This window comes from Acomys minous, assembly GCF_964271855.1.
Source record: "Acomys minous genome assembly, chromosome: 17".
Classification (NCBI taxonomy): Eukaryota; Metazoa; Chordata; class Mammalia; order Rodentia; family Muridae; genus Acomys; species Acomys minous.
Genome location: NC_140500.1, coordinates 704,731 through 732,523, shown reverse-complemented (window position 1 = coordinate 732,523; position 27,793 = coordinate 704,731). Strand labels below are relative to the sequence as shown.

General features: G+C 40.6%; 1 protein-coding gene across 10 annotated transcripts in view; it reads left to right on the top strand.

The window, feature by feature from the left end:
- The first annotated feature begins 4,947 nt into the window (after positions 1–4,947).
- Positions 4,948–27,793, top strand: part of BICD1 (BICD cargo adaptor 1) — a 143,737-nt gene continuing 120,891 nt past the window's right edge. For 3 of the 10 annotated variants that reach the window (XR_014775952.1, XM_084764841.1, XM_084764843.1), the window contains exon 1: positions 4,949–5,617. Coding sequence is in view for 9 of the 10 variants with exons in the window: in XM_084764841.1 (XP_084620967.1) it covers positions 5,405–5,617 (213 nt within the window). In the remaining variant the exon portion in view is untranslated. Of the gene's footprint in view, positions 5,618–27,793 lie in introns of all 10 variants that reach the window. The other 7 variants (XM_084764846.1, XM_084764845.1, XM_084764848.1 and 4 more) reach the window with 5 other exon arrangements.

The following is a 27,793-nucleotide window of genomic DNA, read 5'->3' as shown; positions in this document are numbered from 1 at the left end:
ATATACATGTAGTGTCCATGCAGATGGATGTCAGAGGTTAATGTTGGGTTAACTAATCTCTACTAATCCTCATTTAAACTTCAGTTTACTTACCAAAGCAAGATTTCTCACTGAACTCAGTGACTGAGCTAGTGTACCAGCCAGCTTGCCCCAAGGCCACTGCCTCTGCCTCCTGAGCTCTGAGATTACAGGTGGGTCACCTTGTCTGCTAAGCTTCGTGTAGGTGCTGAGGATCAGAACCCTGGTCCTCACACTTGTAGGGCAAACACCAGGATCACAAGTGTGTGCTTCCATGTTCAGCTCAATTTCTGGGCTTTTGAATCAGCTATTCACAAAAATGTACTAAAAATAATCTGTATATTCTGTGAGTTGTAGTACATTTATCACTCTGGCTGGCAGAGTATAGTTTTGATCACTAAAGTGGTCCTTAAGATGACATTTGTGAAACTTATAACATTTTTTTTCTCAGATCAAGAGAATCAAGGTTGACCATTTGACAGATTCAAAGAGATAATAGACTGATTCTTTTTTTTTTTTTTTAAAGAATAATACTATATTATATTGTAAGGACCAGACAAACTCCATTTTGAAGAAGAAACTCCATTTTGTGTTAAACCTGGCTAAGGGCTGAACCCAGATTCCAGGAAAAACCACAAAGTAGTCTAAACAGAAAAACGTTCCCCTAGTAACACAGTCAGCTCACCTTGGGAATGTCCAAATACACTCTCTGCAGGTGGTCTGGCACACAGCAACAGCCAATTAGGAGAAGCCAGGCCAAAGTTCCTAACCCCTTCATGACTGCTGTTTAACCAATCTTTTCTATAGGCCAACTTGCCCCTACACCTATTACCCAACCACAAAATGCCAAGGCTTGTAACTCCCTGCTTGCAGCTTTTCTGCCCAAATGCTATCCAATCATATACCATAAAAACCATTTCTTTGTCTAAAACCTATAAAAACGGCTCTCAATTGAGACTCAAGGCCACTTTCATGCTTCTGCTGTGTCAGTGCATAGGAGGTGTGGCCCAAGTTTGAACCTGCAATAAAGGCTTCCTTGTGATTGCATTTGGATTCAGCTCTCGGGTGGTCTGTTCGGGGGAGTCTCTCAAAATTTGGGCATAACAATATTTTGTAGCGAAGTGGGCTATAAATTATTTTTGTTGTTGTTATTTTCAGCAAAATAGGATAGAATAGAAGAAAGAATAAGTAAGTTAGGAGATTGTTTTCTGAATAAATAAATGCAGATGAGGAATTTGAATTGTTGACAATAGTAAGTAGTACATACTCATAATTACTGCCTCAGCTTGGGCTACATAGTGAGTTTCAGGCCAACCTGGGCAAAACTCTGTCTCAGAAAACTGGAAAAGGTGGGGGCTAGACAGATGGCCCAACAGTTAAGAGCATTTGCTATTTTTGCAGAGGACCTGGGTTTGGTTCCCAGCATCCACATGCTGGCTTACAATCATCCCAAACTCCAGTTCCAGGGTATTCTGCACTCTTTTATGATTTCTGCTGGCATCAGGCACACATGCAGTACACATACATACATATATACATACATGCAGGCAGAACACTTATACACATAAAAAATAAATCTTTAAAAACAAATTCACATATGGTTTGACACAGAAATCCAACTGTAAGAGGAAAGTTTCTGAGACACTGAGAAAGGCTTGTCACTTGAAACAGAACTTGATAGAATTTGGAAATATGTGGACACAGACAAGAACCTCTTGCTGGGGGGTGGTGGCATACACCTATAATCCCAGGACTTGGGAGGCAGAGGTAAGCATATTTCTGAGTTGAAGGCCAGCCTGGTCTACAGAGGGAGTTCTAAAATAGCTTGGTGTAGAGGAATTTTAATTTAGAACATGGTTACTCTGGAAAAGGATCACATTCAAAGACTTTTTAGGTCTGTGTGATCTGGCTGGAATATAGGCACACCCTTAATCCCAGGAGACAGAGTCAAACAGATCTCAGAATTCAAGGCCAGCCTGGTGTAGAACAGGTTTCAGGTAAAGAAAAGTTTAGGTCCAGGTGTGGTGGTACATACCTTTAATCCTAGCACTCAAGAGACAGAGGCATGCATATCTTTGAGTTCTAGTCAGTTTTGTTCAAGCAGTTCAGGTGAGGCAGTACATTGGAAGGAGTTGAGTTCATGGCAGTTCAGTTCATGGAATTCAGAGGCAGTTTTACTGGAAGACAGAATGAGCCTTGGAGAGGAGTTTGAGCCTGAACAGGCTTAACTGAACCATCCAGCCAGAGTTCAGAAAGAGCTAGAAAGGGTGAGCTAATTCAGCAGTAAGTCTCAGAGGCTGAAAACATTCTAGGCCTAGATAAGATTGTACAGAGGCTCGAAGTTTCCAAGACTAGGCCTAGGTTAGCAGACAGAGACAGTAAGCCTCCAAGATGACTATTTCTCAGCAGAATAAAAGACTACTTTAACAGTTATGTATACACAGAGAAATTCTGTCTTGAAAGAAATAAAACCCCCAAAACCCAAAACCCAAAACCAAGAAAAAACAAAAACAAAACCAAAAACAAAATAAGGGGGCAGGGGAAGAACTTCTTTCTTCCCTGTGGCCAACATGAGGAACAGGAAGCCGAAGGACATCTGAAATGCTTAAAACACGATCAGATGTCCTTTGGCACGATCACAAGATGATTATGGGGTGACATTGCATCCTTCTGACAAGTGTCACCGGGCCAGCAAGAAGTTGAGGGTGGATAGGTGAATGAGTAGTTCAAAAAGTATATGGAAAGGGGCTTTGCCTGAGATGGGAACAAAACAATTCTTACTGTGAGTCTGGACTCAAGGCCCCTGGAGCAGTTTCCCTCCCATGAAGCCATAGCTGAGGCAGCTGTCCATCAGGAGGGATGCGGTGACCCTGCTGTCCGACTGAAAGGTATGTAAGTAGCATATACAGTCAGGAAGATTCTGCAGATAAGTCATGACCTGCCACAAAGGGCACCTGAGTCTAAAGAAGAGTCAAAAGATGATGACTGATTTGGGGACTCGGGACTGATGTTTTCCCATTTGTTCTGTGTCTTCACTGGACCATCCAGGATGCTGCTACCTCTCTGTAGGAAACAGTTATTTACTTTGCTCAATGTTGTTTTTAACAAAATCTCAAATGTTCAATTTTTACCAACAAAGATTTGAAAGCCAAATGCAAAGGTGAGAGCTTGCTAGCTCAGAGACACGAGAAAACAGCTAGCTGACTTTTTCCTCAGCTGAGGTCCCAAAAGGAAGTTCTCAAAACCCAATGTCCCTCCCTTCTATTTCCTGGTGTCTCTCTATCCATCTTCCTGACTTCCTCTTATACTCTATGGTTTTTCTCTATGTTCACTCCCTGTCAACTGGTTGCTTACTTGGCTTCTAGATCTATCATTGACTGCATTTATTCCTGTTTTGGATTAAAGGTGTGTGCTAGGGCTTAGCTACACCACAACTAGGAATAGAATCTTGGGGTACACACCGTGATCATATATCCTGCAACAGGTGCACATGCAGACTCACAATCTCAAGAACTTTGCTCTTATTCACAGGTATATTTTTCTTAGTTGAATATCCTAAATACTTCCCAAAAGAAATCACAGACTTGTTTCCTTTCCTGAAGAATCCATGTAGTGAAACCTTCATAGAATTATCTGGAAGAAATACAATGCTAGTATTTCAACCTTCCTAATGCTGCTACCTTTTTAATACAGTTTCTCAGGTTGTGGTGACCCCAACCATAAAACTATTTTGTTGTTACTTCATTACTACTTTTTTCTACTGTTATGACTTGTAATGTAAATATCGGATATGTGACCCCTGTGACAGGTTTGGTCAACCCCTAAAGACTGAGAACTGCAGGCCTAAAGGCTTACTGAACATGTGCAGTTGTAGCAATTTCCTCCTGGATAAAACAGTTCATTTTAACAGAAGTTCAACACACAGGATGTTCTAAAGAGAAGTAAAACATCCCATCACTCTAGGAAGCTCTTAAAGTCAGGAAGTAGTCAACTCAAAGACTCCTAGGGATTCCTCAAACTAACCAGATGCGCTCCCTCCCCAGGCTTGTACTATCAGTAAAGCGGGCAGAGAGATGAGCCAGACAGGCTTAGATGCCTAGAGGAGACACAGATCACCTGAGCTATCGGAAAGAGATAGTCTTCAACCTGTTGCGCTGCCTGCAAGTTGTGCAGTGTGGTCCAGGTTTTCTGCTGTCTGTGAGCTGTCACCACTGGGGTGGGCTTTTGGTGAGGTAGCTATTTTTGGGTCATTTCTGTTCCTGTAAATAACCCCTTACCCGTATTCCTGTAGTTATAATTTTTATACAATTATAATTGGTTCACCAAGTTGGACTGTGGTGGTAGCTTTGGCCTCTGGGGTGAGTAGATACTTGTTTACATCTCCCCAGTAATAATATACAACAACACGCTACAATAGTAGTTTTCCGGAGAGACAAAGCTCCTGTGATGAACTACGTGAACAGATGCTTGGGCTGGTGAACAGCAAAGTTCTTTGGTAGGATATTAGGTGGACTAGACTCCTGTCGAGCTTTGGAAAAGCAGCATTCCTTCACATATTGAAAGCTCAGAGCCCACAGCACTAGCTCTGTGTCTGCAAGCCCACCGTACTCCGGTGGCCTTTGAATTCCCACCTCAGCAAAGTCAGCCTGGTAGAGGACTTCTCAGTGTTCTGATCTCTCAGACTCCACCCTTCCCACCTGTCCTGTCCCTCTTCAGTGGCTCTGGTTTCTTCAGCCTAGCATCTCTCCCACCCTGAGCCTTCTTCACCTCTTGAGCCTTCACCTCTCTTCAAGCCATCCCTTCCTCTTCTTAGCCTTCAACCCTCCTCTGCGCAGTTGCCCCTCCTCAGCCTTCCTTAGCCTCCCGTCATCCCTCAGCCAGTTCTTGGTTCCTCTGCCCTCACCGCTCCTCAGCGGTCCGCGCTGCGAGGCGCAGTAGGGGTTTGGCTTTGCTCCTCCCACTGCCCTACGTCCCTGCATCCTGAGTGGCCCGGGAGGGAGAGGGCCAGCCGGAGTCCGCACCCGTGTGCACTGGCTGCGGCAGGGCCGGGCGAGCAGGTGGAGCTCACCCTCCCGCGGAGCGCTGGGCGGTGGACCGCAGTGACGCGGCCGGAGACATGGCGGCCACGCGCCTCTGAGGCCGCAGAGCCTCTTGCTGCGCGAGCTTGGCTGCTGAATGCCCGGGCGCGTGGCCCCGAGGGTCCTGGCTGCCTGCGGTCCTCACCCCGCAGTCTCCATGCTGTATTCCTCCTCAGTGCTTCCGGCCGTGTAGCAGCCGCTGCCGGCCGGGCCTCAGGGCACTCTGCCTATCCATCGGGCACTTTTCCTTTCCATTTTCTTGCTCCATCCCTGTTTGCTTTTCCTCCCCCTCTGCTTTGCATCCCGCTATGGCCGCAGAAGAGGTGGTGCACACCGTAGACCACTATAAGACTGAAATAGAGAGACTGACCAAGGAGCTCACAGAAACCACCCACGAGAAGATCCAGGCTGCCGAGTACGGGCTGGTGGTGCTGGAGGAGAAACTGACTCTCAAGCAACAGTATGACGAGCTGGAGGCCGAGTATGACGGCCTCAAACAAGAGCTGGAGCAGCTCAAAGAGGTGAGTGGCCTGTCTCCTATTCCCCTCTCCCGGTCTGGCGTCTCTCAGCGCCAGTCATCACTGTAGGGAAGTCAGAAGGATATGGCCAGAAGGACTGCATCTTAGAGCCCTTTGTTGATAAGAGAATATTGAAAGAGTCCATTGTTTTCACCAATAGAAAAATTGCCCAAGAAATGAATGCATAAGCTGGAACGGGAAGCTCTTTATCCTGTGGGGGAGGGGGAGTCACAAGAGTCTTCAGGTAGCAGTGCTGGCAGGTGACATTGAACTGGCTTGAAATCCATAAATCAAACTTCCCAAACTGCTGTTATTTCAAACCCAGGTATCAATGGCCATTGCATAATCCATCCAATTGATGGGGAGGCTTGGGCCTGAGGACCTGCAATTTCAGGATGGTAGAATTTGGTACCTCAGCTGTCTGCTGAGTAATTGCTCCTTGGTGAAACAGGCACTAGTTACTAGGACTCACCAATCTCGTTTGACGTTGCTCTTAGTTCTTGCTATGAGGCTGTAGGACCAAAACAACTTTGCTAGGTGGTTTTGCTGCCCTTAATTTCACCTCTGAGCAAGGCTGGGCTATGTTTACGTCTTATGGAAGGCACCCTGAGACTAAGGAAAATTAAATTCACCTCTATATGGCGAGAAATGAGAAAGAAGGGTATATGTAAAATCTATGGATATCTGTGCCTTGCCTGTCAAATATGGCCCTTCCAGTTGAAATGACTGTATTTATAAAACCGGAATATCACCAATGTTCTGTGAATAACATTTTCCTGTTTTTATGTTTTCTTTCTTTTAAAGACTAATGTTCTAAAAGAAAATAGTGAATGTGTATTTATGTCCAGCCAAGCATTCATAAGAATTATACATACTATTTAAGGCAGTGGGAGTAGCAGGAAATCAAGTATGAATGTTAGTGTACATATACACTGCTTTTCTATGTGACAAGTCTTTATTTTTAGGTGCATACTAACATTGTAAATGCTAGTGATATCATACATACATAAATAGAAACACTTTTCTTATAATCTAAGTTAATTTTAGGGAAAGGGAAGGCCCTGTTTTGTGTTGTTACAATTAAAAAACATGAGCTATGACATCTAATCAACCTTTCTCCTAGTTCATAAACAATAGAGATTATACCTTCAATTATGCTATTTTTATTCAGATGCTTAAATACCAAAATAAATGTAAGTAGATATGGTTAGAAAACACAGATAGAAATATAAATTTTGCATATCATGCTATAAATTTTAGCTCATGCTTTTCTTGCCATATTCATATTTGGTTTTAATGGTGTCCGGACTTATATTTCCTAAGTTAAATTATGTCTTAGGCTGACATGTCTAAATATAGTAGTGCTAAACCTGGCAAAAAGTAAGGAAATGGGTGATTATTGTAATTCTCAGAGATGTTTCTGTGATGTCTTTATTTATGGACTGTGCTTTGCCAAGGTGGAGAAACGCAAGGCAATGTTAAGTCATCTTTTCTTGATACGAGAAGTGGACTCACTCAATGACACAAAACGTGGCTGTTAACAGACCTTTCTCTTTGAGTAAACAACACTTTTAGGGATATTTCTGTGTTGTCGTACTTACTCACCACAGTGAACCTCAATTCCGTAGTCTTTTGTCTTTAGTAAACAATGAGTTCTTAAAAGAATGAATCTGCCTTTTATTTATCTGAGATTGATAGATAAAATTCTATGTACGCATAATGTATAGTATTATGTTTGCAGGATACATCTGTTATGTCTTAATTGAGCTAATACGTTACTTCACATAATCGTGTTTTTTGTGACAACCCAACATTCAGTGTTTTAAAAGAGTTAGTATTGGCATTACACTCACCTTGTTACATCTTACGTCTCTGATTCCTTATATGAGTGAGACAATGAAATGTTTGTTTTTCTGTGCCTGGCTTATTCCATTTAATGTAATACAAAGTCTTGTAACACAGAGCTTAGCTCATAGTAGGTATAAAAATAAACATTTACAAAAATAAATTCATATTAGAAGAAGTTACACCTTTATCAAGTGTTCAGAAGTTAATACTGAGTAGTGTCAGAGAAAGGCTGAGAAAATTGGAGAGTGTGAGCAGTGACCACTCGCGTCATCTCACTGACAGTAAAGCGCAAGTGGGGAAAATGCTTTATAAGAATGATGGAAACAGTTTCTTAACACAGAATAATACAAATCCAGATGTTATTTGTGAAAAATAAAAGAATTAAGCAATTTTGTCCTATATAGCTAGAAAAAGTATCAGAAAATTTTGTTTTTATCAAATTACACTTGTTATTGTATGTATTTTGATTTACATTTAGCATAAAGAAAATGCAAGTGAATATTCTTAGTAAACAGGATTATAACTATACAAAAGTATGTTTTAAGGTAGTAAAATAATTGTTATTATTTGATTATAATACCTGTTTTAAATCTTTTAAACATGTTTTATTTTAGTTGAGATTATTACTTAAATGAACTGAGTCTCAATTATAAACAGTTGTGCAAAACAAGGTATTCCAATGATGATGTCATATAGAAGCCATTATAGGAGAGAGAGAGAGAGAGAGAGAGAGAGAGAGAATGTGTGTGTGTGTGTAGGTCAGAGGACATCCAAATATTATTCCTTAGATAACTTGTTTTTTGAGACAGTATCTCTCACTGGCCTGGAATGTGCCAAGTATGCCAGGTTGGCTGGTCAGAGACATCTAGGAATCCACCTGTACCTGCTCCCCAGTGCTGAGGATACAGGTGTGTACCATCATGCTGCGTCCTCTAAAGCAGCAAACTTACGTCCTAATGCTTGTATGGTAGATATTTTACCAACTAAACTATTTCCTAACCCTGGAAGCCATTGCTTTCAAACATTCTGGGGGAAAGAGGCAAGATGGCTCAGAAGGTAAGGGCTCCCCCCCCCTAAGCTTGATGAACTTGGCTTCTATTTCTCTCCCTTCACCCTGTTCCTACATGGTAAAGAAAGAGCCCATTCTCACAAGTTGTCTTCTTATCACCACATGAGTGCTACTCACACACACACACACACACACACACACACACACACACACAGACACACACAGACACACACACACACACACACACACACACACACACAGACAGACACACACACAGACAGACACACACACAGACAGACACACACACAGAGAGACATACACACAGACAGACACACACAGACACACACACAGACATACACACACAGACACACACACACAGACACACAGACACACACACACAGACACACACACACATACAAATACACACACACAGACAGACACACACAGACACACACACAGACACAGACACACAGACACACACACACACACACAAACATACACACAGACACACACACACAGACACAGACACACAGACACACACACACAGACATACACACACACAGACATACACACAGACATACACACACACAGACATACACACAGACACACACACAGACACACAGACACAGACATACACACACACACACACACACACACACGATGTAATTAAAAATTTTACAATAATAGGAAGTAAACTAGGGCAACAACATAGTAAGTTTTTTTTCCTATGTGTTTTTCCTTCTGACTACATTGCTCTTTTGGGAAATATTCTTTTGTATGTACTTATTTTACATGTTTTTGAGCATATGAATCTATCTGTAGGATTTTGGTTTTGCTCTTTGTTTTTATAAAATCAAGAGTGAAGACTATGGTAGTAATTAGTGAGGACCAATAAGGTGGCTCAGGTTCTGTCCTGGCAGTTTGTGAGGTAGTGTGAGAGGAAAAGAGTGTAATTGTGTAGGGAAGAAACTGAGGAGATTTGTTTTTGTGACCCCATAGCAGCCTTGTGTGGCTTTGTAGGTGAGTTATCGGTGATTATTTTGCTTCCTGTCTCATTGGCTGGTGATGGGAATATGCGCATCAGCATAATGCCTGGCTGGTTTCCACAGCTGGAGGAGCCAGGCCTGCAGTGTGACCACATCCTGCCCACTCTAGATCTTGGTGTGAAGCCAGGATGATTCAGGCGGTTGGACATTAGTACATTACCTCTTATTTCTTCTTTGGCAGTTGAGTGTTGAGGTGGACAACTGGAATCAAATGCTTCAGGTCTTGTGCATGGCCTGGGAGACAGGGCGAAGAGTGGGAACACGGCTACGTTAGCAAGCGTCTTAATCACTGCACTGGAGGGCAAAGAAAGGATGACTATTGGGACTTTTTCCTTCCGGGATCTAATTTCTTTGTCTATAAAACCCAGTGATTGAATAATCTCAAAATACTTACTATGTAATATACCTAACTCACTGTGCTTTAGAGCCACCTACTTGCTTGTCTACCTACCCTTGCCTTATCAATTTCTTTCTACTTTTTTCCAAAATATAAAATAATCTTTCTGCAGGTCATGGTGGTTCACGCCTTTAATCCCAGCACTTTGGAGGCAGAGGCAGGCGGATCGCTGTGAGTTTCAGGCCAACCTGGTCTACAAAGCGAGTCCAGGACAGCCAAGGATACACAGATAAACCCTGTCTCGAAAAACAACAACAAAAAACCTCAAAAACTTTCTTAGTTGTATTAACTTTCACCCAGCCTTCATGAATTTTCCCTCAGCCATTTTCTTCCTGTTCATTTCAGTTCTGCTCACTCAGCTCTAACCCTGATATTTCACTGTTCCATCACTTGTACTCTTTGTTTCACCATTTTTTCTAAAGTAATTAATAGTGCTCGCATGAACACCTGGCCCACACACATTTTTCCTCTGAACACATTTACTTTTCCAGTCTTCCCTCTTTTACTTTAGAACTGATTCGTGGAGTTTATTATCATTGAAACGCCTGCCCCTGCCTTCTTAGAAGGTGGGGAGGGAGAGAGAGAATGAACATGAAGATGAATATTCCAGAACCATTGTAAACAACTCTGACTTATTAACTCTTAAGATCATTTTTTTTAAGTTGGCATAGATTCTTAATGTTGGAGGGACATTAGAAATTAACTTTTTAGTTATTTCAATTGTTTTGTGTTTGAGTGTCTTGCCTGGATGAGTCCACCCCATGTGTATGCCTGGTACCCATGGAAGTCAGAAGTGGAAGACTGTATCACAGTCCCTGGCATTGTGGTTAAAGATGGCTGTAAGCCACCATGAGGATGCTGGGAATCGAACTTGGGTCCTCTGCAAGAGCAACTCACTAAGCCATCTCTCCAGCCCAGAAATTAACTGGTTTAGTCATCTAGTGATCAAAACTATAAGAGGGTAATTTTTGTTAATATTTAGAAATAATTTAGAACTAAAAATCTTTCCTAAGTGAATATTCAGGTATTTTACATTAGCTCTAGTTTTATAATCAAGATGTTCTTTTTTCTTTGTAGCAAAATAAACTAACTTATCTTTACAAGTTACATTAAAATGCTTTCAATAAGATATACAACTTAGAAAGGGAAGCTTTTAGTTGGGGAGTAGTTTACAGTTTCAGAATGTTAGTCCATGATCATCATGGTGGGGCGCATGGTGGTTGGCAGGCAGACATGGTGCTTGAGCAATAACTAAGAGCTTACATCCTTATCCACAGGTAGTGTGGAGGGAGGAAGAGAGGGAGGGAGGGAGAGAGAGACAGAAAGACAGGGAGACAGAGAGAAAGACAGAGACACTAAGCCTGGGCTGGGCTTTTGAAGCTACAGACCCCCTCCTCTGCCAGTGACACACCCCCTCTAACAAGGCCACACCTTCTAATCCTTCCCAATAGTTCCACTAACTGGGGATGAAGCATTTAAACAGATGAGCCTATGGGTGTCTCATTCTCATTCAAACTGCCGCAGGCTTCAAAACTATGATTACATATTTAGAGAGTGGTAAGGTATTTCAGAAAAACACAGTGAAAGCAAAGCAAATCTAGACAAATAATGTTTTAATCATCATCAACCAATTCTAAATTTTAAAAAATGTGATACTAATGTGATTCAGAAATGTGAAAAATGTGTATAAAATAAGTGTTGTGATTAGATTATTACATAAAAATAAATGATTGTTCATTCATTTGTGTAATAACATTACTATATTTAATGACTCTATTGTGTGAGAGTCACAGATCTGAGTGTTAAAGCTACAGCAAAGAACAGAAAGAAATGTCTGTGTTCATGGAGCTTCTATTCTGGGTAGGAAGAAAGACAATCATAAAAACAAATAAGAAAAACAGGTCAAATGGCCCTTAATGTTGTAGAGACAAATAACAAAACAGGAAGATGGCGTATATAGTGGAACCTAGGGCAATTACTGCTGTGCCATTGTAGTGGGCAGTGAATTAAAAAAAATGGAGTGAGAGGTGAGAGATGGAACTGGGGTGATTATGGCCAGACGGTAAAGGCCCTTCCAGTCAGTCCCTGCTAGCCGATGCCTCAGCACAGGTGATTGTAAGGACGCTGGTCACAGGAAGGCCCTGTCTGCGGTAGCAGATCTGGTGACACCGTGGGAAGGAGCTGCCCTTAACAAGGAGTCTGGAAGTAGCTGCTACTCCAATTCCTCTGGTGTATTTAAGGGTTTTCTTGAACATCAGGCTCCTGCAATTTAGAAAGTGGCTGTGCCTCACTCTTGGGATGGTCTATTAGGACATTTTGAATTTTGCATTACTTCTCTGTGCTATGTAAATGTGAGCATTTTATAATGTGAAACTAACTTCTGTGGCTGTGAGTGTAGCTCAGTAGCAGTGCTTGCCTAGTGTATGTGAGACCCTGGGCTCTATTCTCAGTGTAGCAAGAACCAAATTAAACTAAAACAAATCCATTGCAAAAATGCAACTTGACATAGGAAAAAGCACTAGAGACGATGGTTACTTGAAGGTGAAAGAAATCTTAATCTTAAATAAGAAAAATTATTCTAGATAGTTATTATTTTCACACACGACAACCATTGTATTATAGGTACTGTTAGGTACTTCAGGTATTGTTTGGAGAATCGAATTAAATCTATTTATTTGTTTATTTTATGCATATGAGCGTTTTGTCTCTGTGTATATCTGTGTACCATGTGCATGTCTGACGCCCGCAGAAGCCAGATGAAGGCACTGGGTTCCCTGGAACTTGAGTTTTAGGTGGTCATGAGCTGCCATGTGGGTCCTGAGAATTGAACCAGTGATTCTAACTGCTGAGCAGCCTCTCCATCCCCCAGGAGAGGTGACTTTTGACTGAGGAGGGAGAAAAGCAACAAAAGGGTAGGCAATAAATAATATTGTATAGGGATATGTGCTAAAAACAGAGCAAAGCAGGGCTGTGGAATAGTAAACCTAGTAGGAGCTAGTGGAGGAGGTAATGTTAGAAACGAGAGTCAGGCAAAGCCCTTTTGAGAAGATGATATTGAATCTGACTCCCAGGTGATGAAAATTAACAAGCCAGGAAGGGATTGCTCTGGGCTGAAAGCACCAGCAAATATAGAAATCATTTGGTGAGAACAAGCTCTGTGCTTGTGACAATAGCTCAGCATTTGAGATACAATGACCCTGTGTGGTACAGACTTGAACTGTGCATCTTGGTTCTGTGGGATGGTTAGGGTCCTGGCCTTGCCCACTGACAGCCAATGCAGGCGCCTTTCCCAAGTACGTGTGATAACAAAACACTGTCAATTTTCTAGGCATTTTTTCCTGTTCTTCCATGGGGTGCTGCTGCTATTCATTAAAAGTCCTCCAGGTATGTCTGGAATAGAAGGGTGGATATGGGAGAAAAAGGTAGTGAATTAAACTGGAACTAGGTTTTTGAGCCCTGAGAAGAAATTTTTTTTGTGTGTGTTGTTGTTGTTGTTTTGTTTTGTTTTGAGACAGGGTCATACTAAGTAGCCTCAACTGGTGTAGAACTTTCTATGTAGTCAGACTTGACTTGAGCTTACAGGGACCAACTTCTCTCTGTTTCCCCAGTGCTGAGATTAAAGGTGTATACCACCATGCTAACAGAAGAAATCCGAATTTTATTTCAGGTGGAGTGGACAGCTTTGTAGGCTGTGGGAGAATAATCCAAGATAGGAAGCTGTTGGAGCAGTTCAGATAAGAGATGATGATGGCTTAGATTTGGAGGGGTCAGTATCTGGGGTGAGAAATGAGCCGACTCAAGATGGTTGGAGGATCTGCAAAAAGGTGCTTTCTTAATAAAGCACTAAGAAGAAAGTAGTCACCTCACCAAGAGATATAAACATGACGGAATAAGGGGCTGGAGAGTTGGTCCAGTGGTCAAGAGCATTGGCTCCTTTTCCAGAGGACCTGCGCTTGGTTGCTGGTACTCACATGGTGGCTCACGACTGTCTCTATCTCCAGTTCCAGGGCACATGACACCCTCTTCTGACTTCCTTGTGCATGAGGCATGCATGTGGTGTGTAGATGCACATGCAGGCAAAATACATATACACATAAAATAAAATAATAATAAAAAATTAAAGGTGAAGAAATAAATTTAGTTCAGTTTAGAAAATGAATGTTTACTTGAATTTGAATTTTTAAAAAATGGATCCCAATTTTGATACTTTGCTTTTAAAAGGAATTGAAAAACGAGTCTGCCGAAGCACATAATTTAGAAAAGACTTATCATTGTGATAGAAAAATAAGCATCTACTTGCATAAGCCTGGACCTATCAACATTTCATTATGGATAGAGGAGGAGCTCATAAGCCCCACCCATGTCTAAGGAATAATTAAGGTAGGGAGGCAGGAGATGCATATTCTTCATTTAATTGCATATGCTCACGTAAACAATCTCCTTCCTGTGATCATGTAGGCAATGCATTTACACACACACACACACACACACACACACACACACACACACACACACCCCACATGAAAGTAAGAAAGTAAGGAGACTTGTTGGAGAAAAGAGTTTTGATGGGAGGGGAAGAAGATAAGAGAGGAAAATAGAGGGAGAACATGATCAAAGTACGTTGTATATAAATGTGGAAAACCCTTAAAAACATTATTCTATAGTTAAAGTATTCCTGGTATAACTGAGTGAGAAGCAGTATTTTTTTGTTCCTATTACAAAGCTCGAGTGTTGTCATTTTTCTTTCTATAAAATAAAACAAACTAACCAGACATATTCTTTTAACATTCTCTGAAAATAGTCCCATCCGGATACTAAAATGGATGTCAGGATTTTATGAGACAAAGGGTTATTACTTATAGGATGCAATGTGTACACCCTAGATTAGGAATGTGTAGACCAGGACATAAATATATTCTGAAGCTAGAGTTAAAGTAAATAGGAGACTAATAAAAGCAATATTTTAAAGCTGGGTGTGGTGGTACACGCTTTTAATCCCAGCCCTAGCAAGGCAAAGGTAGGTGGAGCTCAGTGTCAGCCTGCTTTACATAGTGAATTACAGGACAGCCAGAGCTATGCAGAGAAACCTTTTCTCAAAAACAAAAACAAAACAAAAAACACAAAAAAGACTCCAAACAACAAGAGGTCACTTAACTCCCCCCACCCCCTTTGGTGAGACTTCAATGAGTGGCTTGCATTGCTTGGTATTGTTTAGAGGCTAAGGAGACAGGTATGTTGGGCTGGGTAAGAGTTTCATGTGATTTGCTTTCATTAGCAGAAACTGTTTAGAATGCCTTGTAAATGTTGGCTTATTGCTTCTGGAACATCATGTTTTGGTGCCCTGATCCTGGGACCAATGGGTTGAATGTGTGGAAGGGCCAGCCATGGAGACCGACAAGCTGAGTGAGTTAGCAGCCACAAGACCATAGCTTCTCCTGGTGGCTCATTGGGACATTAAAACAGAAGCCAAAACGCTACTTGTTAGAGAGTGAAGGAAGTGAGTCAGAAACTGATGGAATTTTGAAACAGATAATTTCTAAATTATTTTCAGCACCACCATTGTCATTAAGTGTGTCAGTTTCCTTTATAACTTAGAATAAAGTTCTGATAACAACATGTGCATCGGTTTTGTGATTTGCTTTGCAGTGACAGGGTGTTAGGTTCCACAGCTGAAGTGCCACTAGTCTCAACTCAGGGAGCTCTGCCAGCCTCTTCCCACAACAACAATAAAATCATAATCAGCAATAGTCTCTAGGGGTGGGGTGGCATGGGGGTGGGGTGGGGTGAGGATGGGAGGGGGCAGAGAGAACCGGGGCGGGCTTGCTGTGGGGCTTTGATGTGTATTATAGGCGTTTGCTTATAGGAAACCATATGCTCTATTTGCAGTAGTTGGCTATAGGGAGAGATAAGTGATGGCTCTTCCTGGGTTTCTGAGAGAGCTGAGTGTAGGCTTTTTATCTCTCTGCCAGGAACACTCCTGCTTACCCTGTAGGAGTTCATTCTGTGCTGAGTCCAGACTGTCATTTTGGGACATAGTGTCACTGCCTTTTTTGGTGGGTGGGTGGGTAGGGATTGGGACCTAACAAAATTATTTGTGTATTATGTGCGTTTCTGTATTCATGTGTGAGGTGCACATGGAGCCAGAGGGATTGGAGCTTCTGGGACTGGAATTGCAAAGGTTGTGAACGATCTGGCAGGGATTTGGTTTCACGTCGGGACTGTAGACCTCTGGAGGGGCAGCAAATACTTCTAACTGTGGAGCCAACATCCAGCCCTCATTGTCTTTAAATTGTTTTGCAAGATGGAATTTTCCACATTATCTAATAACTGTAGTATCACTTCATAATTTGGGGTCCTGGTTGTTCATTTGTGCTCTGGTCCATGTGGTTGCTACAGTAACTGCTTTAAAAAGATTTAGTTAGCTTTGTATTAGATTTCAATGTACTGCATTTTTTAAAAAAAGTTTTTTATTCTTTTTTTTATTCCTGCATTTTAAGACCAGATTTTTTATGCTTTTTTTGTTGTTACAGTCCCTGAGCATTTTCAAGGCAGTGTTTTAAAATTTTTGAAAATTATTTTTTAATTTCAAGGTACTTTAACATGTTGGAAAATACTCCAATAGTCCTGAAATTAAATTAAATCAGTCTAGTCTGTGTTTCATGCGTAGATGATAAGCTAGCTTAAACTTTTCTCTTGTCCCTTGCTCAGTCAAGTTTTAGTAAACTTGGTGATTGGCTCTCACATTAAGGATAACTTTCATGTGATAGTATGGAGCTTATAAAATACTGGTTCCAAAAATCTTCTTGGGATGTGTCTATTTTTAGACTTTTCTGGAAGGTGTCACACCACAGGAGAAGCTGCAGAGCCATCTGTGCCTGTGTCTAGAGCGGATGTCAGCAGCCTTGCGCGCTGCTGTTGTGCTGGGTCCCTCCCTGGGCTGTAACTTAGACAGCCACAGAAGCCCCTGTATTGGAGGGGCCTCTTTCTGCTGCATAGTGCTGCTGGCTTTGTATTATAGGTCTCGCTATTGTGGACGGAGGAATTGTTTTTCTGCACGGGTCTTGCTTTAACAGGCTGATTCTCTGGGCTTCTTCCAGGAAGTGTGGTGTTTCCTTGAAAATAAGTAGTGGAGGAATTTTTCTTGACATTATGAAATTTCTTAGATAAAATGTTTTCCTTTTTTCAGATTCAAAACAATACTAACAGTTAACGTATACTTTCAGTGAGTGACTTGTTTTTACCAGTTTCTTTGCTCTGACAAAGATAGATTTTTGTTTTTCTTAGCAGATAAATTATAAAAGTGAAATATTTAAATTATATCTTGTGGTTGTTTAGGTGGCACTTGTGCTAAAGCCAGAATGAGACAGATACATATAGCCGCTGCCTTCCTAGACCTGACCTTTTGAAGTCTGTTATTATTACAAAAATGTATAGGAAGCAACAAAGGGTTAGAAATGTAAATTAAGGGACTGGAGAGATGGCTCAGTGGTTTAGAGCACTGGCTGCTCTTCCAGGGCAGCCACATAGCAGCTCACAACTGTCCATAACTCCAGTCTAGGGGATCTGATACCATCTGGCCTTCATAGACACCAGGCATGCATGTCACACACAGACATATATGCAGCCAAAACAGTCATACATATAAGATAAAAAGAAAGATAAATGAAGGAAAACACTCAAATTTACTTGTAGTCTTCAGTATTGTTGACCTGTACACAACATTTTGAAATCTATTATCTTTTCATTCAAAAGTCTTCCTTTTTAAATAGGTAAAACATAGTGTATCATACTTTTAAACTTGATATATAATGAAGGAAATAATATGCCTTTAGGTCTGTGATCAGCAACAGTCTTTCCACATAACTGAAATTTTCCTCAGAGTGTGTCTATTCTCCTCACCCAGGGGGAAAACATACTGGGGAATGTTACATTGGATATCCTATAATTCTCTGAAAGCCTTTCAGATCCAGTTATCTGCTAACCCTTCAGGGAAAACCGGTTCAGAACCCTTTCTTCTGACTGTGGCTGGGTAGTTGCCTTTTCTGAACACTTGGCCTTCCTCCTGTGAACATAAGGCGCTCCATCTGCCAGTTTAGGATGGAGATTTAAAATGGAAACCAGACTAGTTTAACTACTGCTGTATGCCTACTTAACAAAATGACAGCTTAAAATGAAGAGAATAGAAGTATTTTAAGAGTATAATTTAGCTTATTTACAAGTTTTAGTCTTTATTTTTATTCTGTCTGATTTTGAATAATGTGGTTTTATTATTAAGTTAAAGTATGAAAATGTGGCAAATATGAAGCCTTGTGCTTTAAATGCCCACGAAGAGTCCATGTTAGAGGCAGCTGCTCTGACTATTCCTTCTGAATTGTACTCAACTGTGTATCCTTCATATATTGGTTTTCTTCCCTTTTTTTATTCATTCTTCTTGTAAATTTCAAAGCTAGTGATCCTTATCTTGACTTTTTCTTTTCCTAGTGCCCAGCAATTTAATCGATCAACACATACCTATTAGATGTATGAACTAAGTATAATTTAGTACATTTACACGTTGCCTCAGTGCTTGGCATTTTGCAGTTCAGAAACAATAGAATGGAAATTCCACAGAGTTCAACCTAACATATTAAGTAGTTAGTGTAATGTGAGGGCATAAAGCCTAATCCATTTTGAAAATTTTTATTATCTGAGAACAACTGACATACAGAATAAGTGAAGGAAAATGAATTAACTTCAATTGGGCCTTTACATTGTTTAGTAGGTAGGAGAAACTAAGTAGAACACTTTAGTAAAATATGTACACATATAAAAGTTATTGGTAAGAATAAGTTAACTAATTGTTCACATTGAAATACTTTATTGCTGTTTGTGGCATGATTTTCTTTTTCTGTTTAAAACGACTCAATATAGCAATCTTCATTTTATGTTTGATCTCTAACCACATTAAATAAATTATGTTTTCAGTCCTTTAAGAAAGCATTTTATCGTTGAGCTGGAAGCAATTTTACTATAGACAGCCTTTCTTATTTTTTTCTTCAACTGTTAATTTTTAAAAATTGCTAGCAGCATTGCTTTTCGGGGACTTTGAATGTTACTGGAGTTATTTTTGAGGAGTTCATAAAATCATGCAAGTAGGACAGTTTGGATTTAGTTGTATAGTCTATTTGCCTTGGCTTTGCCCTGTCCATTGTCCATCTCCTATGGAGATACTGATTGCGTAGGTTGCAAATAGTCCCCCCTCCCACCCCGTGTCAGTTTTTTTTTCTTTTTAATTATTTATTGCTGTCCCAAATCTACTACGAGTTAGAATTCTATTTTGGGAGATTGCATTAATAAGTATGAAAAGAGTTAAGTGTTAAAAGATATCACATGATTTTGTAGATCGAGTGTCCAGAAAACTTAGGCACACTTGAAGTTTAAAATCTTAACTCAAAGATGTAACTAGAAATAAACAGAGGTTTTGTTAAGACATTCTTTGTAATAAGATATACAAGTATCTGTAAAGTTCACATGAAGCAAAACTGAACATTGGTCTGAAGATAAATACAAATCAAAATAATTTAAAATGTGACACCAGGAGAACATACAGGTGTTCAAAGATGTAAAGCAGGTTTTCTGGTAACTCAGCATATGAAATATTTTCTTTCTTTTTTTTTCTCCTTTATTAATTTATTCTTGTTACATCTCAATGGTTATCCCATCCCTTGTATCCTCCCATTCTCCATGTCAGTTTTTTGAGATTGGGTTTCTCTGTGTAGCCCTGGCTGTCCTAGACTCACTTTGTAGACCAAGCTGGCCTTGAATTCATAGTGATCTGCCTGCCTCTGCCTCCTGAGTGCTGGAATTAAAGGCGAGTGCCACCATGCCTGGTTTAGTTTTCTCTCTTAAACCATCTTCCCTTGTCCTGTTTAATTTTTCTTCATAGTACTTACTACTTCCAAATTAATGTTTATTTCTTCCCTTTCTGTCTTTTTTTTTTTTTTTTGAGACAGGGTCTCTTTGTGTAGCCTTGGCTAGCTTTGTAGACCAGGCTGGCCCTGAACTCACAGCGATCCGCCTGCCTCTGCCTCCCAAGTGTTGGGATTAAAGGCATGCTTCACCATGCCCGGCTACTGTTTCTGGAATATCTAGATTTAATGGAATGCTTGAACAAACATCTGATATACTATACATACAGAAAAAAGTACAAAAACATGAATGCATAATTTATAAAAAAAAAAAAAAACACCTCCCAGGAGAAGGAAATGAAAGTAATGGGTACCTCAGAGTCGCCCTTCAAGCACTTATCCATTGTAGTTTTGCACCTTTAGCAATTACTGCACATATTTCAGTCATAATAATTTTCCATCATAGTTTTTCCCATCCATAGCTTAGTTTTTTAAATCTATTTTTAACCTTTACATGGACAGAATAATATTCTACATATTTTTCATGGCTGATGTATTGTCTATTTTTTGTGAGGTGTTCTGGTTACATTTAGCAATAGTAACTTCATTTTGTCATTACATAATATATTATATAACCATGCCGCAATTCATCCTTTCTTTGGTTGATAGAGATTTCTACTCTTTTAATTATAGAGGTATGACTAGTGCTGCTATGGACATGTCATAATATGATCTGGTTGGTATACATGCTCATGAGTTTCTTTGAATATTATCATTAGGGTGTAGAATATGCTTGTTCTAAACCTTTTTTTAGTTTCTGGTGGAGGAGGGGAGACCCTAACCATCTCTGTTAGTTATAGATATTGGTGTTAAGTGACTATCAAGGGGGCTAAAGATAGCCCAAGATTTTTGGCTGTGGACCTGTAATATTCACACTGACCAAATAGACAGTCCCATTCCTTCCCCTTGAATTCTTTTTCTATCCTCTGCATCAGAATTTCTGTTTAGGTATTCATTTTTATTTTGTTCTTTCATTTCTTAATTATACCACCAACAGTAAAGTGAGTTAACAATTACTTCTCAGGCTTAATAATGAATTTACACTTTTCTTGCATGTTATTAACAATGGTTATTACATAATCACTCTAATAAATTGACCAACAATGCCTCATGTTCGTGATGGCTCCTAAATTCTCAATTTGGGAACACAAGATGGAGGGTGATACCATGAACTCAAATACAGATCACAGAATCAACTATTTGAGAGAAACATATACACGGGGGGGGGGGGGGGGGGGGGGGGAGGAGGGAAAGGAGGGAGGGAGAGAGAGGGAGGGAGAGAGGGAGGAGGGGGAGAGAGAAAGAGAGAAAGAGGGTGAGAGATAGAGATAGAGATAGAGATAGAGAGAGGGAGGGAGGGAGGGAGGGAGGGAGGGAGGGAGAGAGAGAGCGGGAGCATGGGCGCGAGCCAGCTAGGGACATCATGCCTCCACACACTGGGAGGAGGAGCTCCTGTAGGCATCCTACAGCAGGACTAAGAGTAAATCTGGAGAGACAGGAGTGGATAGGAAGGAGCTGGGCTAGAAGGAAAGGCTGAAAGGGGCTTTGGGAAAGAGTTAGGGGAGCTCTCACCTGTGATGTTTGGTGATCTGCCTCCATTTATCTTATTGTGATGAAGAGCTAATTATAGAATCAAAGGAAGGAAACTTCTAGTCCTCTGTAGCATTCTAAGTATTGGTGAGATGGGCTAGAAGAAAGCTGTCTACCCACTGCTACCATATGGACGTACAAAAGAAAACACTCATCAAACTCTGAATCTGGTGGTGCCTTGATCTTTGATTAAACCTACAAAGTTAGCAGTGTGAAACACACACACACACACACACACACACACACACACACTTTATCTTAAAAAGGAATAGTTTCTTCTGTAATACATATGAAAACAAACAAAAAGAAGGTTAGAGTATTAGGTAACCTATTACAAAGTTGAGTAATTACATTACACATAGCATTCAAGAACACACAGCTATTTAGGTATGATGACACATCCTAGCACTTGGGAGGCTGAGGCAGGAGGATAGCCTCAATTATGAGGCCAGGCTAATAAACAGAATAAGACCTAGTCTACAAACAGACCAAAAGAACAAGAGCCAGTTATTCCTCTCTCTCCTACTCCCTTTTAAATGGATTGCCTGGCCTCTCATTCTTTCATTATCACCAACACACACACACACACACACACACACACACACACACACACACACACAGAGTTCATTATGGAAAAATAAAAAATAAAGGTCAAGAGCTGATCCTCAACCCCACTGCACAGCAGAGGGGAATAAAGAGTGGTCAGGAAGCAGGAGGAATAGCGATCAGAGGAGAATAAAGAGAATCACCAACAGAATCACTTAGCATCCTCTAGTGAGGAACATTCCCATGAAATTGCCAGTGTCAGCAGCATTCTTTTGTTTATGTGGGTTTGATACAATGAACTTTTCTTTGACACTTTTCCTCCACTGGTCAAGTTGAAAGGAGTTTTTCTTTGGGGAGATTCTTGAAACATTTCTTTTTCTCTATTCCCATTGTTATGACTACATACCAGGTCTTTACTGGAAAGCTTCTTCAGTAATCTCTTTAGAGTTTTATTGCGGCTTCTTAAGCCTTTGATTCAGTGGTTCACAGAATTATAAATGCTGTGGGTTCTATTAAGATTGGCATCTCTGCAGTGTGAAATCTTGAAGAATAAAAGCAAGGCCTGCGGTGGAACCAGCCTTAGTGATTAAGAAGTGTGCTTTCAGTTAAGGTCCATGCTCTGCTATTCCTTTTAGTATACTTCATCACCATTACATCTACGTATTGGTTATTTTTCCAGTTTTGTGGTAAAGGACCATGGCCAAGGCAACTTATAGAATAAAAAGTTTATTTGCGCTTATAGTTCCAGAGGGTTAAAGTCCATGGTGGTAGAGAGAAGGCATTGTGACAAGAGCAGGAAGCTGAGGGCTCAGATCTTGAACCACAAGCACAAATCAGAAAGAGAACTTGGAAAAGCCCATTGCTCTGAGACTTTGTAACCCAACTCTAATGACATACTTTCTCTTAGGCCACACCTCTTAAACCCACTTAAGTCCACCAACTGGGGACCAAGTAATCAAACATCTGGGCCTGTGGGGGGACATTTTTATTCAAACCACAATAATCAATTATTTAAATGTACTTAAATCCTTGGTTTTCCAGAGGCCTTGTCCTGTATGGTAAACCCCGCATCCACTACTGGTCAATCCTTTGTATGAGCCCTTAACATTAGACAGGCAGTTGAGTGCGATGAGGACATGACTACTGCTTCTATGGTTGAGGAGAGGGATAGAAGACCCAGAGGCTTCTAGAAGAGTCCAGAACAGGGAGAATACGTGGCTGACTGAACATAGCTAGTAGACTGAACTGGGCCATGGGTGGAGGGGCACAAAAAGAGAGAGAAGTGATAGCAAGAGAACAGCTACAGTGAGAGGACCCAGAGCCAAGAGCAGAAGCTCAAGAGACCTCTTTCCCATAGAACCTAAGCCAGCAAGAGAGCCTTAAGGCAAGCTTGTGCTGGGGTATGCTGATAGGCACCACAGATAGCTATTTGTTCTGAGTGTCTTTGGAACCTGACACCAGTGTTTCCTTTATGTGCCAAATTCCTCTTGTTTACCCTCTACCACTAACTCCCCTGTAAAGACAGGTCTCTCTATGTAGCCCTGGTTTGCTTAGAATGCTATGTAGACCAGGCTTACCTCAAACTCACAAGTGCCAGGATTAAAGGTATCTGCTACCATACCCAGCTGTTTGAGTTAATTTTTGTGATTTTGCTGGTTTCATTAAAATAGGTCTTATTTAACTTTCCCCCAAGAACCACTTTCTCCATCAGGCATTCTCAACATGTGTGGCTTACGCGTTTTCTGCTCCAACTTTCTTTGCTGTTGTTGTTGTTGTTACAGGCGACTCAGCTGCCTTGTCTTCAGGGGCCTTCAGGGACCCAACAGTGTCTTATGTCATTGCCAGGTGCACAGCCAGTAAAAAGGACCCACCATCTCTGCTGTCTCTCTCACACGCCCTCTCTCTGTCATGGACGTCCTTTTCCTTTCTCTCTCTCCCCCTTTCCCACAATAAACCTCCTATATACTAGCTCTGCTTTGTGGCATATTAATCATTATTATAACTCTTCTCATTTATAGTTCTAGAATTACATTCTAACATTTGACTATATACTACTTAAAGGCTTTTAATAGCATCTATTATATACAATAGTGGGTTTTATTATGACATTTTAATACATTTATACAGTGTATGGATTCTATAAGAATTCAATATTTTTCATAAGAGGAGCTTTTCAGTATATTGAGAGTAGGAAAAGCTGGGCAGGGTGACACATAACTGTAATTTTAGCACTTGAGAGACAGGGAAGGTGGATCAGGGTAGTGAGTTTGAATGCTGTCTCAAAAAACAAGCAATGCCCCCCCACCCCAAATAAAAACCCAAAATTAAAATGTAGGAAAGACTTGGGTGTCTTACATGTAGTCTGGCATAGCCTAATATTTCAAATAGATGTAACCATACTGTTTTAGCCAGCTTCAAGTTGTCTTTCTATTCACATATTGTACCCTATGTTATTTCTGCAATGAGGTAGAAAAATGAGCATTTGTGAAGTCAGTGTTTTTGTTTTCCTTTCTCTGGAACATTATTATATTTTTGTTAAGCTAGGGTTTGTTAAGAAATAAGAAAAAAAAATAAAAAAGTCACTAATTTGGAAGACACGTATTTTTAATCAGCATGCTTTAAACTTTCATTAATCCACAGTGCAAATGAGGCCCTACAAGCAAATGCGCACTTTGTTCGCAGCTGCACGTCCTCAGCCACTGACAGCTTCACTCATTGTTTCAAAGGCACAGCATCATTTTCACTCTTCATTACCCAGGGGCATTTCAAACTGTGACCGAGAGGCAGCCATCTCTGGAGTAGCCATCTGGCAACAGTGGCACCATACGGTAGAGAGAGTGAACCTAATTGGTATGCAAAAAAGGAGAATTTCAGCTGCCCAGCAATGGAGAGTAAAATTGAACCTTAATGGCTTAAAATTTTTAGGTAATTAAAAAAAAGATCATATCTAGTTTGAGAACTCCTTGTTTTGTGGTTTTTGAAGACAGATTTTTAGCCCTTTTCTCCATAGAGATAAGAACATCTCAATGTTAAAGGACTATCTATTATATGTGTATAGTAAAAAAAAACAAAAAACAAAAACAAAAACAAAAACTGATATCCAGGGAAAGACGAGTCCTTACACAATGTGAAGAACTTGGGTTGTTGCTATGGTACAACAAATCAGCAGCGTGTTGTGTCTACAACAAGAGCCTGGGGCCAAACCCAGCGTCTTGAGCATGCTATGGAATCACTCGACAACTGAGGTACATTCTCAACCTCAATAATGTCTTAGTTTAGCACCTCAGCTACACTAGGACAAAATTAGTAATACTGGGAGCAACATTTATTGATATATTAAGGTTTTTTTCAATGTGAAGTATATTTTCTAACAGTGACATAAAAAAATTAAAAAGCCTCCGCAGTCCTTTAGACCAGCACAGGATTCAGAAGGATGCACTGTAGTGATTTATAAGTCCAAGTGGACAGATGACAATTTTAAAGCATAGTGAAGTCTTGGAATAGTTACGTTGTTGCACTTTGAGAGAGAACTGTTTTCTTGAGTTCTGTCCCAATGGCTGGAAACAAAATAGCATCTCTTTTCTATATGTGACAGAAGCTGATTATCAGACACTTGGAAAAAAACAACAGTGGGCTTGGGCTTTTCTGCAATAAAATTGTGCTTAAAAATGATTGCTCCTCCACTGCATCTGTATGCAGTATTAAGGCAACAGCCAAGCAGCTCTTTGTGAATGGCAGTGGAGAACATAATGCCATATTCCATGCTTTGCAGTGTGGCTCAGTTCTCCTTGTATAAATTAATAAGGAGACGCAGCCAAGGAAGTCATAGCCGGGGCTCAAGTTCCCAGCTATCATATTGCTGGTCTAAGGACATGCTAATCGAAATTGAAGTAAAGCACAGCCAACTTACACCAGTTTAGGATGCGGTACTCTGGGAGATATTGTGACAGCCTTTTGGCGAAATTTAGACTAGAAATCAAGATGATTTCGTTTTTTTGTTGGTGTATGTCTTCTAGGCTCTGTGCTCTTGTTGTGTAGATGTGTATAAGAGAGACATTTTGCTTATTGCTTTGTACTTTGTGATCCTTTTTGATGTAAGGTACTTATTAAGAAAGGTATGCATAGTTATATTTCCTTATTTTAAGATTATGACTCTCAAACAGTATTAAAACATTGGCAAAGCTCTGGAAACCCTTACATTTTAACCCTTAAAATGAGTGCTCAGCTGGGTGTAGTGGAGCATTCCTGTAATCTTAGCACTCTGGAGGCAGAAGCAGAGAGGCAGAGGCAGAGGCAGAGGCAGAGGCAGAGGCAGAGGCAGAGGCAGAGGCAGAGGCAGAGGCAGAGGCAGAGGCAGGCATATCTCTGTAAGTTCGAGGCCAGCCTGGTCTACAAAACGAGTCTAAGATAGCCAGAGTTTTTACATAGAGAAACCCTGTCTTGAAAAACCAAAAACCAAAAACCAAACCCCAAACCAAACTAAACCAAACCAAAAAACCAAAACCAAAACAAAATCCCAAACAAAACAAAACCAATTGCTCAAAAAGAGAGATGATATTGGAAAAAAAAAACACAGTGTTTTTTTTTTTTACATTGAATAACGGTACTATTACAGAAACAATAATTTTAACATTTAAACTTTTTGTGTGTATGCGTGCGCATTCATGTATGTGACTATGGACATGTGTGTGCTACAATGTGAGTGTGGAAGTCTAAGGGATGACCTTGGGGACTGGTCCTTAATTTCCAGCTTTTTGAGGCAGTATTTCTTTGTTTTTTTTCCACCATGTATGTAAGAGTAGCTGGTCCAAGAACTTCTGGGAATTCTTCTATCCGTGTTTTATCTCCTGGTAGGAACACTGGAACTTCTGAGGCTTTGCTATGCTTCTGGCTTTTATGTGAGTTTTGCAGTGTTTAAATTCAAGCCCTCATATCTGAGTATCAAGTGCTTGTACTTGATGAATTATCTCCCCAATCCTTGTTTTGTTTGTAGTTCTGTAGATCAAACTTGGGGTCCCATGCATGCTAGAGCCATACTCTACCACTGAGCTATATCTCAAGACCAAGAAATATTTTTGTAGATGAGCAAATTCTCTGATTCCTAGGTAACTTTCCTCCATGATATGAGTCATTTATTTTTACAGTTATCTTGTGGCATAACTGCTATCCATGTGTTAATAAAATTGTAAGTAAACGGTATTTGTGAAAGGACCACAAAAGCAGCCCTGGGGTAGGGATAGGAGCTGCAGTCTCAGCAATCAAAACCAGTTGTATTTTCCTTAAAGTCTAATGTGCATGTTCCTGTGTGTGCGTGTATTGTGGGGCCAGGAGGTGGGATGGGTATTGTGGGGATTTGTGCTCACACATGTGCGACAGTGCCTCTTGTAGAAGTTGGTTCTCTTCTTCCACCATGTCAGTCTCAGAGATTGATCTTAGGTCTTTTGGCTTGGTGGCAAGCATGCTTACCCACTGAGCCGTCTTGTTAGCCCAGTTGCAATTGTTTATGTCATGTCATCTTACAGGAAAGAGGTGAGTAGTTTCTGGTTTATACTTTTGAGCTGTTTATTCCTGTAATAGTTGAGTGTTTAAGAACATCATTTCTAGAGTACAAATGTATTTGTTACTTTGTGTGAACTGGATAAGCATAGCATTTTTGTGCCCTACTTTTCCAATATATGAAACATGTAACTGATAATGTACTTATTCAGTTTTATCTATTTATTTGCCTACTTAGCATGTGTTGTGTCGTGGAGTTGAGACACCACCCATATGTTCTTGTGTTTGGAGATTTACTCT